Source organism: Gadus chalcogrammus, chromosome 20 (genome assembly GCF_026213295.1).
Source record: "Gadus chalcogrammus isolate NIFS_2021 chromosome 20, NIFS_Gcha_1.0, whole genome shotgun sequence".
In the NCBI taxonomy this organism is placed as follows: Eukaryota; Metazoa; Chordata; class Actinopteri; order Gadiformes; family Gadidae; genus Gadus; species Gadus chalcogrammus.
The window spans coordinates 12,621,230-12,633,259 of NC_079431.1; the positions used below are offsets into that span (position 1 = coordinate 12,621,230).

Below are 12,030 nucleotides of genomic sequence, written 5' to 3' on the forward strand. Positions count from 1 at the left end.
TGGCCAATCCCAGGGGTTTCTCAGATTGTCCTTTCCCCAGTTCCCACACTGCACCGCTAGTAAACACAATGTGGTACCACCCTTGGACGCTAATCCCACAGACTTCACCCTCACCCTGCAGGAGGGGCTGGGGGTGGGGAAACACAGCAGAGCCCAATGCATTACAGAATACAAGGGGATGAGTCTGGACACAGTTGTGTTTGTTTGTTCTGTAGCTTAGTCCAGGGGGGCAGGATTCCCCAACAACAAGGTTGCATGATGACTTGGATCCCCGATTGTTCTCGTTAGGTCTTGTAATATGGGTTTATTGATGACAATTTATGCTTGTACCAATGACCTTTTGTGATTCAGAACAGAGCAAACGTGGGCCTCTATACTTCAGAACTGTAAATAACAGAAAAAACATAGTCATTACAACTTTAATTATCACAGAGCTCTGGAATTTTGCCATTCACCACCTGCCACAACCCAGAGTTCAGTCGCAGTTGCCACATACCTCAACTGTTCAGGTGTGTGTGTGTGTGTGTGTGTGTGTGTGTGTGTGTGTGTGTGTGTGTGTGTGTGTGTGTGTGTGTGTGTGTGTGTGTGTGTGTGTGTATTTAGACACACGATGACCATGATGGATGAGGCCACAGCTGGAAACATGGCATTGGGATAGAGAGAGCGAGCGAGAGACAGACAGAGAGAGAGAGAGAGGCCGAGAGAGCGAGAGAGAGTAGATGTCAGAGAAAGATTGAAACAGACAGATTGGAGAAATGTTTGCATGCGATCAGGTTATATTTTTGCAGAGATCAATGTGTTTATATGTGTGTTTAAATCTGATTGAGAGATTGAGTGAGGTTTGGTTTATGTAGAGATAAGCGGGTGGTTTCTCTGAACAGGTATTTTTAGACCATGTAATCCTCCACTTTTCTTATTTCCCCTCTTCTCCAGTTGTTTGTCGCTATGCCCCCCCCCTCCCCCCCCCCCCCCCTAAGGAGTCTCAGGTGGGGTCACATTTCAGTACAGTCGCGCAAACTCGCCCAAATCAGTCTGTCCTTGGCAGACGTCTTGTCAGAGAGTTCCAAAAATACCACAAAACAACTCACCGACACCAGACCTGTGGAGACACTCAGCAGACTCTCCCCTGCCATGGCTTCTCTCCATGACGCTATATTAAGCCTTCTATTAAAAAATAATTGGTATCCTCATCGGGAGCCAACTTGCCTTCGCGCTGTATCACCTGCAACTACCAATTTTAAAGGACCAACGGACCAATTTTGTTTTTGTTATTTATATCTCAGCATTTCATCTGTTGGGCTGTTGATGCTAACGGCCCTGCTGTCCTCACAACCATGCACAGCTTTTGGGGACAATTTGGGTCTGACCAGGGACTCCTGCCCAAACTACTTCTCTGCACTCGGCCTTACTTTAATTAGTCCAAAATATCACACGGATGGTTGGCTTTAAGATTAAAAAAGAAAAAAGTTAATTTCCACACTGTGGTGGCGTCGAATGTAACCCGTTTTACATTATAGCACATTGAATACCTTTTCAGCCCATGGCTTAATGGATCTGGTGGTATATAGGAAAAGGCTCAAGTGGTCAATACACGATGCATTGGCTGGGCATTCAGACCTGCCTGCCAACAGACAGGGGTTCAACACGTTTGAAAGGTTTAAAAAATAAAAAAGCACTCGGTGTTAAGATTCTGGTGGATTAACTGCATCCAACAAAGCTGTAGTCTCAACGCACTTTTAAGAGGTCGGCGTCAACCAGGTCAGAGGTTAAATGACTTGAGCTCTGAGCGCAGCTACAAGTTGGAGAATCCGAGCGTTTCACTGCAGCCAGCGAAGAGTCAACGCTAGACATCAATCCCATAGGAATTATCATGTCTTTACACCTATATAGTGTTAAATTCCATAATCACTATCTGCCTAAGTCATCAACTTGACTTGAGCCTAGTTGACGCAAAATACAAGATGAACCTGAGAATACCACTTAGGCAATCATGCTAAGAGGCTAACGACTCAGAACTCCAATTGCGGGGCCGCTCGTACCTGGGCGTCCTCCCGTAGGTCCGTGGCCTCCCGCAGGGGCCCCGAGGCGGGCTTGAAGCCCTCGTCCACCACCTTGATGCCCGTGTGCCTCAGGGAGACGTACTCCCGGCCGCGCCGGCCCACCCTCCTCACCGACAGGCCCCGCCGCTGGGCCTTGCCCCCGCCGCGCCGGTTGGTGACGGCCACGTGCACGAACAGGCTGGCGTGGGGCAGGGGGTCTCCCGCCAGCCCCAGCAGGGGCACGCTACGGTAGCCCGGCTGGAGGCACTCGAAGGCCACGCTGTACTGACCGATGAAGTCGTCACCGATGTAGTCGTCGTCCAGCACCACGAAGCGCAGCAGAGCCAGCTCCGGCATGTTCACCTGGAACGGAACAAAGGGGGCGCTGCTTAGCGAGAAGCTATAGTGACGGTGTATACTGTAGACACTCTCTCTCTCTATCTCTGTCCCTCTCTCTTTTATATTGTATTTGACCAATCCCCCTCGATTTCTCTCTCTCTCTCTCTCTTATATTGTTTCTTACCTTTCTCTCTTAAGTTCTCTCCCTCTCTCTCTTATATTGTTTTTGACCCTTTCTCTCTCACAACTTCTCATTCCCTCTCTCATTTCTCTCTCTCTTAAATATATTGTATTGTCTCATGGACACACAATCAATCTTGTTCTGACATTTTCCCTTCCTCTAATAGTTTCACACAAAACTACTCAACTTCTCTCTCTCTCTCTCTCTCTCTCTCTCTCTCTCTCTCTCTCTCTCTCTCTCTCTCTCTCTCTCTCTCTCTCTTCAGGGTGGTCTTAATGAATTCCCGGAGGCTGTGATTCAAGACAATGCTTCTAACCTCCATAACAGCTTCCCATTAAAAAGTAGTCCATCTCAACCACTTTAAACACTTTTTTAACGGCTGTGTTATTAATAGCCGTCATAAAATGACTCTCCTCTTAAGGCCTCCCTTGATTGTAATACGTACATATTCTCTTAAACGTCTGCAATATCACCTTCAGACGCCTCGCTTAGTCGTTATTATAGCCCATTATCTGAGACACAAATGGAGTTAAAACAAACCGTTCTAAGCTTCAAGAATGCATGAGGAGATTCAATCTTCAATATGCATCGTTAGATGAACATGACAAGCATGACAACCTTAAATGCTCAGATATTTTATTACGGCGCCAGCAACATTCAAGTCATTCTGGCGCCTTGCAAGTTAAATACATAACACTTGAGAGGGTCCAGGAAATGCCCAGATGGGGTGTGAGAGTGTGTTCTACATAGTGCCATAGTTTGAGTGGATGAAACACATATCAATGGACAGTCCATCATCGTTTTGGAACATGAAGTGAAAAAAATTCTCAGTCACAGTTATCTGTGGAACTACAACCGTTGAAACAGCTTGTGAATGTGTGAATGTGGTGACTTTAACGTTAGCTACTGCAAACAAACAGAAGAGAGTGGGAATTGACTCACAAAAGTTAATAGGACAGCAACACTATCCTGGACCCGACCCTTTCCTTTGATCCCAATGTCCGCTCCATTGTCAAGACCTCCTACTTCCATCTCCGCCACATCGCCAAAATCAGACACTGCCTGTCCCCCCCTGCAGCTGAATCCCTTATCCACGCCTTCATCTCGTCCCGTCTAGACTACTGCAACTCCCTCCTCGCTGGCATCCCCTCTCATTCCCTCCATAGACTCACACCCGGTCTCGTGAACACATCACTCCCGTTCTCTCCACTCTCCACTGGCTCCCCATCGAACAACGTATCCATTTCAAAATGCTCCGCCTGACTTTCAAGGCTCTCCACCACCTGGCCCCGCCCTACCTGTCCGACCTCCTCATCCCCCATCGCCTCTCCCGAACCCTCCGATCCTCCTCCACTCTCACTCTGACCGTCCGACCATCCAAACTTAAAACCTTCTGTGACGGAGCCTTCTCCAGAACAGTACCCTGACTATGGAAAGCCCTCCCTCAACCTGTCCGCGACTCGCCCTCGCTTCCCGCTTTCAAATCCCGTCTAAAAACCTACCTCTTTTCCAAAGGCTTTGACCTCCCCTACCCCTAACCACCTCCATCCCTCTCTATTTTCACACTCCACCTTGCTTCTTGTTCTCTGTTGTGCGGTCTTCCGCTTGTTCCCCCTGATTGTCATCACCCTTTTCGTGTTTATGTCACTGTAAGCATCTTTGGGTCATTGAAAAGCGCTATACAAAATAAATGAATTATTATTATTATTATTATTATTAACACTGCTTGCGTGGTGTTCCAGACTGATATCAATTGAATGCTGCAGAAAGCGGTCTCTGTGTCTTGTTGTAAAGTTAAAACAAGACATATCCTATATACCTGAGCAGGCTGTGGAGGCATGCGCCCAGAGGGATGGCGTTCATGAGAGTCGAGAGAAGAGAGCAGCTTAACATTACTGCAAAAGTATTTTGCAGTAGTTGAAACATTCTCTTCTAAAATCACGCCTTTAAAGGAAGATGTCTTGAGCCACACACAAACACTTACGTACACACACAGACAGAAACACGCAAATGCTTACAGACAGACACAAACACACACATACACACACACAAACACACCAATACGCTCATACATGCATACAAACAACCACATATGCACACACGCACGTCCACCCAAACATCGAAAGAAGTACAAACAAAAACCAACATATAATGATACACTGAGCAAATTAGCAGGGAGCAAATACACCAAAACGCAGATGTGCTCTATCTCCCCCTTTCATAAACGCACACTTATTGCACCCAAACACACTCTTACACGAGTAAACAAAAACACATAGGCATACATAGTCCAGGGGAGGATTAATGGCTCTGGGAGTGTGTCTCCACATATAAATTCTGTAAGCAGGAACAGGCCGAAATATCTGTCAAACAAAAACACGTTATCAGTCTAATGTTCCTCCATTTCTCTCCTCTCGCGTCTACTGAGCAGACACACACACACACACACACACACAGAGTGTGATGGATGAGTGTTTCATGTTTAGGAGAGAGAGGGAGAGAGAGAGAGAGAGAGAGAGAGAGAGAGAGAGAGAGAGAGAGAGAGAGAGAGAGAGAGAGAGAGAGAGAGAGAGAGAGAGAGAGAGAAAGAGAGAGAGAGAGAGAGAGAGAGAGAGAGAGAGAGAGAGAGAGAGAGAGAGAGAGAGAGACAGAGAGAGAGAGAGAGAGAGAGAGAGAGAGAGAGAGAGAGAGAGAGAGAGAGAGAGACACACACACACACCAATATAGAGGCGAGGAACACTGGGGAGTGTGTTAATGTCAAGTTTGTGTGCGTGTTTGGGTGTATGTATGTGTGTGCTTGATGTGTGTGCGGTTGTATACAGAGTGTGTGTTCTTTGTCACGGCACACTGCCCTCCACCCCTTGGTTGGGCTTTGTGTTACAAGACCCAAGACATAATGAGCCTTAGTTCTCTCTCTCTCTCTCTCTCTCTCTCTCTCTCTCTCTCTCTCTCTCTCTCTTCTCTCTCTCTCTCTCTCTCTCTCTCTCTCTCTCTCTCTCTCTCTCTCTCTCTCTCTCTCTCTCTCTCTCTCTCTCTCCTCACCTGGTCATGTTCCCCTGTATTTACAGTGTCTGCTGGTGTTATTCAAGCCTGGCGGTCTTAAGTTACACCTTGGCCTATCACTAGGAGCGCATTACTTAATCACAGGGCAGACGCGGGCTGAATCCAACAGATTGTATTTCATATTCGTTTTTTTAAATACGTCGTTTGTTACGTCTTCCCCATAAACTCATCGTGGCATGGTTTGGGAGATGCTGCAATATCATTGCAATGTTGTCATTTTTTATATGGGACAAAGACTGTCCTGTTTCCGCACCAGAAGTGCTCATCAAACAGGCTATTAAAGAACAAAGCGCGGACTTTGCAACAAAAAGACAACAGACTTCCACCAGACTTTTCCAAAAGGCAGAGTTATGCCTGCTTTGGGGCGACACACATGCAAACACTTGAAGCGGCCTCAGAGGACAGGCGATATTGGTAGTGACAGCTTGTCGCGCTGGTTTAGCCTCACCGATACACAGCCCAGCCCCTGACGCGTACATAAACAAATCCACTGCAGGATAGGGAAATTTTGCACACACACACACACACACACGCGGTATTGTCCTGCGTGGGGCCTCATTTCCCTTCATCCTGCGTCTCATCAATGCGTCCATTTAGTTAACATGTGGATGAGAAGGTGCCGCACCTGAAACTCGAAGGTCTCGTCGAAGAGGGGGTCGTCCTGGTTCTGCGCGGCTGTGCGGGTGCGCTGCTCGGCGCAGTCGGCCGGCACCCCGTGGAGCTCCAGCACCACGTAGGGGTCGATCACCTCCCCCTTGGCCCCCGCGCCCTGAGGCTTGGGCAGGTTGTGGGCGCTGATCACCTGCACACAATAACTCACTGAGACCCGCAATAACGCAGGCTCAAGCACCTGAACACAGTTATTTATATACATATATATGTCTGTGTATTCAACCTAGAATAAATTCCAACACATATACGGTTTGGGAAGATTGTTTCTTTAAACTATGTTTTTCAAAAGAACTTTCACACTTTTTTGTGTTAATAAATAACAAATACCACAATAGCATGTGCATATTTGTCTTTGTGTCTAAAGGTGTGTGTGTGTGTGTGTGTGTGTGTGTGTGTGTGTGTGTGTGTGTGTGTGTGTGTGTGTGTGTGTGTGTGTGTGTGTGTGTGTGTGTCTGTGTGTGTGTGTGTGTGTGTGTGTGTGTGTGTGTGTGTGTGTGTGTGTGTGTGTGTGTGTGCCTGCGTGCGCGCGTGCGCGCGTGCGTGCGTGCGTGCGTGTGCGTGTGCGTGTGTGTTTCTATGTGTGTGTGTTTCTGTGTCAATATCCGTGTTTGCGTAGGTTTGCCTGTGTGTGTGCGTGCGTGCACGCGCGTGCGCCCGCGTCTACCTTGATCCGCAGTGTCTGCGGGGGCACCCCGGGCACACAGCCCTGCGTGTGGGCGCTGAAGTACGACACCTCCTCCCTCATGACGCCGGGGCGCAGCACGTAGCCGCAGCCACCGTTCACGGAGAAGCGCCCGCGGTGGAGGTCCAGCATGGCCCCAGGGGTCTGCTGGTTCAGGGCCACCAGCTGGACCCCTCCCTTCCAGTAGCCCTGGGGGTTGGGGTTGCTGGAGTCCAGCCGCACCGAGCTGGGCCTGACGCGGCTCAGCGTGCGCTTGGTGAACACCACCAGCTCCTCGGGGGTCTCGCTGGTGAGGCGGCCGGCCTCGCCCTCCCCCAGGGAGCACAGCGTCCAGTAGGGAGGCTCAGGGGGCAGCGGGGTGCAAGGGGAGGAGGGGCTGCTCGGCGGAGACTGGCGCTGCTTGGGGTGGCCCCTCTGGGCGTAGAAGCTGCGGCTGCCCGTCCGCGCCACGCTCACCAGGTCCGACAGCTCCCGGCAGAGGCGGAGCCTCCTGGGCTGAGGGGGCGGCGGCACCACCAGCACCACGCCCAGCTCCTCCTCGCCGGGGATGGTCATCCGCCGGCCCGCCAGCGGCCCCCCTCCCCCTATCTCCTCGTCCTCCTCTGACACCTCCCCCTCGGAGCCGTCCTCCTCTGGGGAGAGCTTCTTCCCCACCAGCAGGATGCGCCCCTTCAGCTGCTCCGGGGAGGGCAGGGGCGGCGCGCGCCCCCCCGCCGGGCCCACCGTCAGGGCGTCGGCGCCGTACAGCCGGGAGCCGAACGCCTTCTTCAGGTGCTGCGCCAGCACGCGCTGCTGGGCCGGGGAGCAGCGCTGGCAGAGGTACAGCAGCAGGGGGTACGGGGAGGTGAGGAAGGCGTACTTGTTGACCACCTCCAGGGCTGAGCGGATGGTGACGGGGGCGTGGTGGTGGGGGTGGGGGTGGTGGTGGTGGTGGTGGTGGTGGTGGTGGTGGTGGTGGCGGGGGGCCTCGGGGCCGTAGTCCACCCCCAGGAGGGGCTCTCCCTCCGGGCCGTCGGTGACTCCCAGCTCCAGGCATCGGCAGCCGGCCTGCAGGGCCTTGGTGAGGCCTCCCAGGTCGGCCCGGCCGTGGACCTGGTCGTCCAGCAGGTAGGAGCGGTACGAGGCACTGGGGACACAGGCGGCGGGCTGTTTGGTATGAGGTGGAGGTCTGTTGTCTAACAGTTGCCCACCATCAAGACTAAATTAATGTGGCGCTCTATTTCTGGCTACCAATAACGAGAAACATTAATTTCATAGTCATCGGCGCAAGTAGTGTACACAGGCTTTTACAAATTCCCACTAAACGATTTATTTTATTACATAAATATCGACCCCAGGCGTACTGAAAAAGCATTTAAACAAGCAGTTAATAAAAAATAAGAAATTATTATCTAATTATTATACCACCAGGAACAGTTTTAAGAACAACACTGTCAAACACACACACATACACACACACACACACACACACACACAAACACACACACACACACACACACACACACACACACACACACACACACACACACACACACACACACACACACACACACACACCCACACCCACACCCACGCCCACCTAATGTAGTAATGGGACAGGGGCAGGTTCATGTCCTGGCACACGGCCAGGTGCTCGGGGTCCATCAGGTGGCACTCGGCCGACTGCAGGTAGCGGGCGAAGCCGTCCAGCCCCAGCACCCCGCGCTCGCGGCCCTGCGCCGACGGCTCGTAGCGGCGCAGCAGCTGCAGGCAGCCCTCGGCCGTGGCCAGGGACAGGCCCTGCTCCGACTCCAGGAACAGACGCAGGTCCTGCACGTCCAGGCACTCGCGGTCCTTGGAGAGCTGCACCAGCAGGAAGTAGACGTCGGGCCGGGTGCACAGCTCGCAGAAGGCCTCCTGGAACTCCTCGCGCGTCACGTGCGACGTCAGCTTCTCCTTGGCGCACTGGATCTCCTTGAAGCGCTGCCGCACCTGGGGGGTGAGGGTGGGGCGTGGGGGGTGGAGGGAGGGTTGGGGGGTGGAGGCAGGGTTGGGGGGTCAGGGGGGAGAGAGGGGGTGGAGGGAGGGTTGGGGGGTGGAGGCAGGGTTGGGGGGTCAGGGTGGGGAGAGAGGGGTTGGAGTGAGGGGTCGGGGGTTGGAGGTGGAGGTGGAAGTAGCGATGGGCGGGTGGGGTGGTGGCAGCAGGGTCATTGAGAGACAGCGGGGGGGGGGGGGGGGAATAATTAGCGTAGCTTCATTAACTAAGCCAGGTCTGTTTATGGTTATGAAGCTTTGTTCATTTCTGGAGCTCATGAATCAAAGTGAAAGAGAATTCCCGGCCCGCTTTTTACAGAGGATATTAAGAGTGACCTAGATCACCAGACACAGCGAGATAAACCTTTCCTTCCCCTTCCTCTTTATCTGTTCTCTCTGTTCCTTCCAATCTCTTTATCTCTCGCTGCCTCTCTCTCCCTCTCTCTCTCTAACTCTCCTTCGATGAATCGGCCGTCCGCTTAAGATCAGCATGCCAGACTCTTCCACTGACACACTTCTTGTGGTGCATATGTCTGCGCCCTGCGATTTTTTCGGTTTAATTTGGCCTTCTTTGTGTTTGTGTTGTTTTCTCATCGTCTAGACGCAACGACCCTGCATGTCTGGCTGCACACCAGGGTTTCAGTTTGAGTTACCACACCCTTCCAGACACCGTTAAACAGGAAGCTCATGCAAATTGTATGTCAGAAAGGTTGAAGAATGTCTATTTGTAGCACACTGCCGGTGCATTATGCCACAGTTGACACAATTGGGGATTTTTTTGTTTTTCATAAACAGTAGTTACACAGCATCTAAAAATATATATATAGAAAGTATTAGCATGGTTCCTAGTCCCTCCGAGAGGACCTCTAGCCAGCCTTAACCTTATCACATCAGCCGGCCTGATTTGTTCCTGAGTCATTCTATCTTCAACATGCGACATCTTTATCGATATCTCTACGATCTACAGCTTTCAACATACTGATTGAAACGACTGCGGTTCACACCACAAACGTGTTTCAACGGTCACCCGACGGACCCCCATACCTTGGCTTCTTTGATGCCGGGGCAGAGCTTGCAGATGGCAGCCACCGCCACGTTCTCCGTGACCACGCCGTTGCCGTCGGCGTCCACCTGGGCGAACTCGGCCGCCAGCCACTCGCTCCTCATCCTGCTGCCGGGGCTGCCCTCCACCACGTAGCCCCCCATCTCGCCCAGGCCGGCCCCGGGGCCCCCGACGATGGAGGGGTGGGCCACCAGGAAGCGCAGGCCCGTCACCCAGATGTTGGCCACGTCGGCCGACAGCGCCACCAGGTCCAGGGACTGGAGAGCCAAGAGGATGGGGGACTGTGTTTTAACTTCATACGTCTTGTTGGTCAGAACTTAGTTTTTGTTTTTTACGTTTGTTGGACGACAATACAGTATTATTATTATTATATTATTATACCCATTATTATAGATGGATGGATAGAGTGATGGATGGAGGGATGGATGGATGGATGGATGGATGGATGGATGGATGGATGGATGGATGGATGGATGGATGGATGGATGGATGGATGGATGGATGGATGGATGGATGGATGGATGGATGGATGGATGGATGGATGGATGGATGGATGGATGGATGGATGGAGAGAGTGATAGATGGATGGATGGATGGATGGATGGATGGATGGATGGATGGATGGATGAATGAAGGGATGGATGGCTTAAGGGTTAGGCGTAGATCGGGCTAGTAGTGGATCAGTGGATGGATAAACGCACAGACAAACTGATGTCTTGCTATTGCATGGATGTGGCATTGCCCACTACTGCAATACAGCCTTACTTCATCAAACAACACACCTGTTCCGGCCCACCTCACCTGGTACTCGTCCCCGTGGATGATGGAGAAGGCCGCCTCCTCGGCCAGGTGTTCGGACAGAGGCCCGTTGTGGAGGAAGGTCTCGGTGCTCTTGCCGGTGCGGACCTCGCGGATGCAGGAGATGTCCAGGCGCGCCCGGTCCCCGTCCTTCTTGGAGGGCTCCCAGCGCAGGCAGCTCAGGTCCGGGTCCAGGGTGAAGAAGCGGCAGTAGACCCTGGAGTTGGGCCGCACCTTCTTCAGCTCGCAGCCGCCCTGCATGAAGGCCAGGCAGTCCGAGGAGCTGCTGACCTGGGGGGAGAAGGACCACGAGGAGGACCAATCAACGAGGAGAACGGGTTGTCCAAGGCTTTGAGTTGGGCTGACCTGGGGACTGGAGGGGGTGGTGTTGCTAGGTGCGATTACCTTCTTCTCAGAGGGCATGCTGCTGAAGGACACCGTCTTCTTTCTCCCAGCCCCCATCTTCTGCACCGAAGGATCCTGGGAAAACAGCAGTTTGAGATCTTTGAATAACATTTTTTGCTGTGGAAACCTTGAACTAAGGAGCGTTATTTTATTTTGTTCAAAACCACTTAACCAGGCAGCATTGACCTTTAAAAGATTTTGAAAAAAATAATTTGAGTCATGAGTCATTTATAGTCTCACATGATTTGGTTCTGGAGCATTACCTATTTTCAGAGTAAGCAGATGTGAAGCACAAATGAAGCATGTTCTTACAAAGACAAGTATACAGCTGTTATTTTGTTGTCTCTCTCTCCAAGTCTCGGCCCTCACCCAAGGCTTATTTTAGTATGGACTCATTGTTCCAAGCTTCGCTGAAGAATGGATTTTTTTAAGCCTCATTTCCTCTCATCTATCAGGTATTGGTTGCCAGTCATCGGGCTGACAAGCTAACCCTAGAGACTAGACATATTTAGACACACATGAAAAACACACACAAACATACACACCATGTGCATGAACACACAGACATGCTGTGTGTCCGTAGCTTAGCTCATAGTCCACCAGCTAGCCACCTCAGGCTGACGACATATTGATTGACAGCTGTGGTTAGACTGACACAAGAGGTTAGAATGTCAAAGCTATGTCGCATTGACATGTTTCAACACACTGGGTTTTTTCAGTTGTATATATGTCTTACCATCCCCAAATTTTTTAATCTAATGATTCAATGGCTTAA

General features: G+C 51.3%; 1 protein-coding gene across 3 annotated transcripts in view; it reads right to left on the bottom strand.

Annotated features, from left to right (window-relative positions):
* plcl1 (phospholipase C like 1) overlaps positions 1–12,030 on the bottom strand; it is a 36,510-nt gene that overhangs the window by 4,719 nt on the left and 19,761 nt on the right. For all 3 annotated transcript variants that reach the window (XM_056579956.1, XM_056579955.1, XM_056579957.1), the window contains 7 exons: positions 11,256–11,330; positions 10,854–11,141; positions 10,034–10,309; positions 8,556–8,947; positions 6,959–8,102; positions 6,248–6,424; positions 2,040–2,402 (listed from right to left, as the gene is read on the bottom strand). In XM_056579956.1, coding sequence (XP_056435931.1) covers positions 2,040–2,402; positions 6,248–6,424; positions 6,959–8,102; positions 8,556–8,947; positions 10,034–10,309; positions 10,854–11,141; positions 11,256–11,330 — 2,715 coding nt within the window. The remainder of the gene's footprint in view (positions 1–2,039; positions 2,403–6,247; positions 6,425–6,958; positions 8,103–8,555; positions 8,948–10,033; positions 10,310–10,853; positions 11,142–11,255; positions 11,331–12,030) is intronic.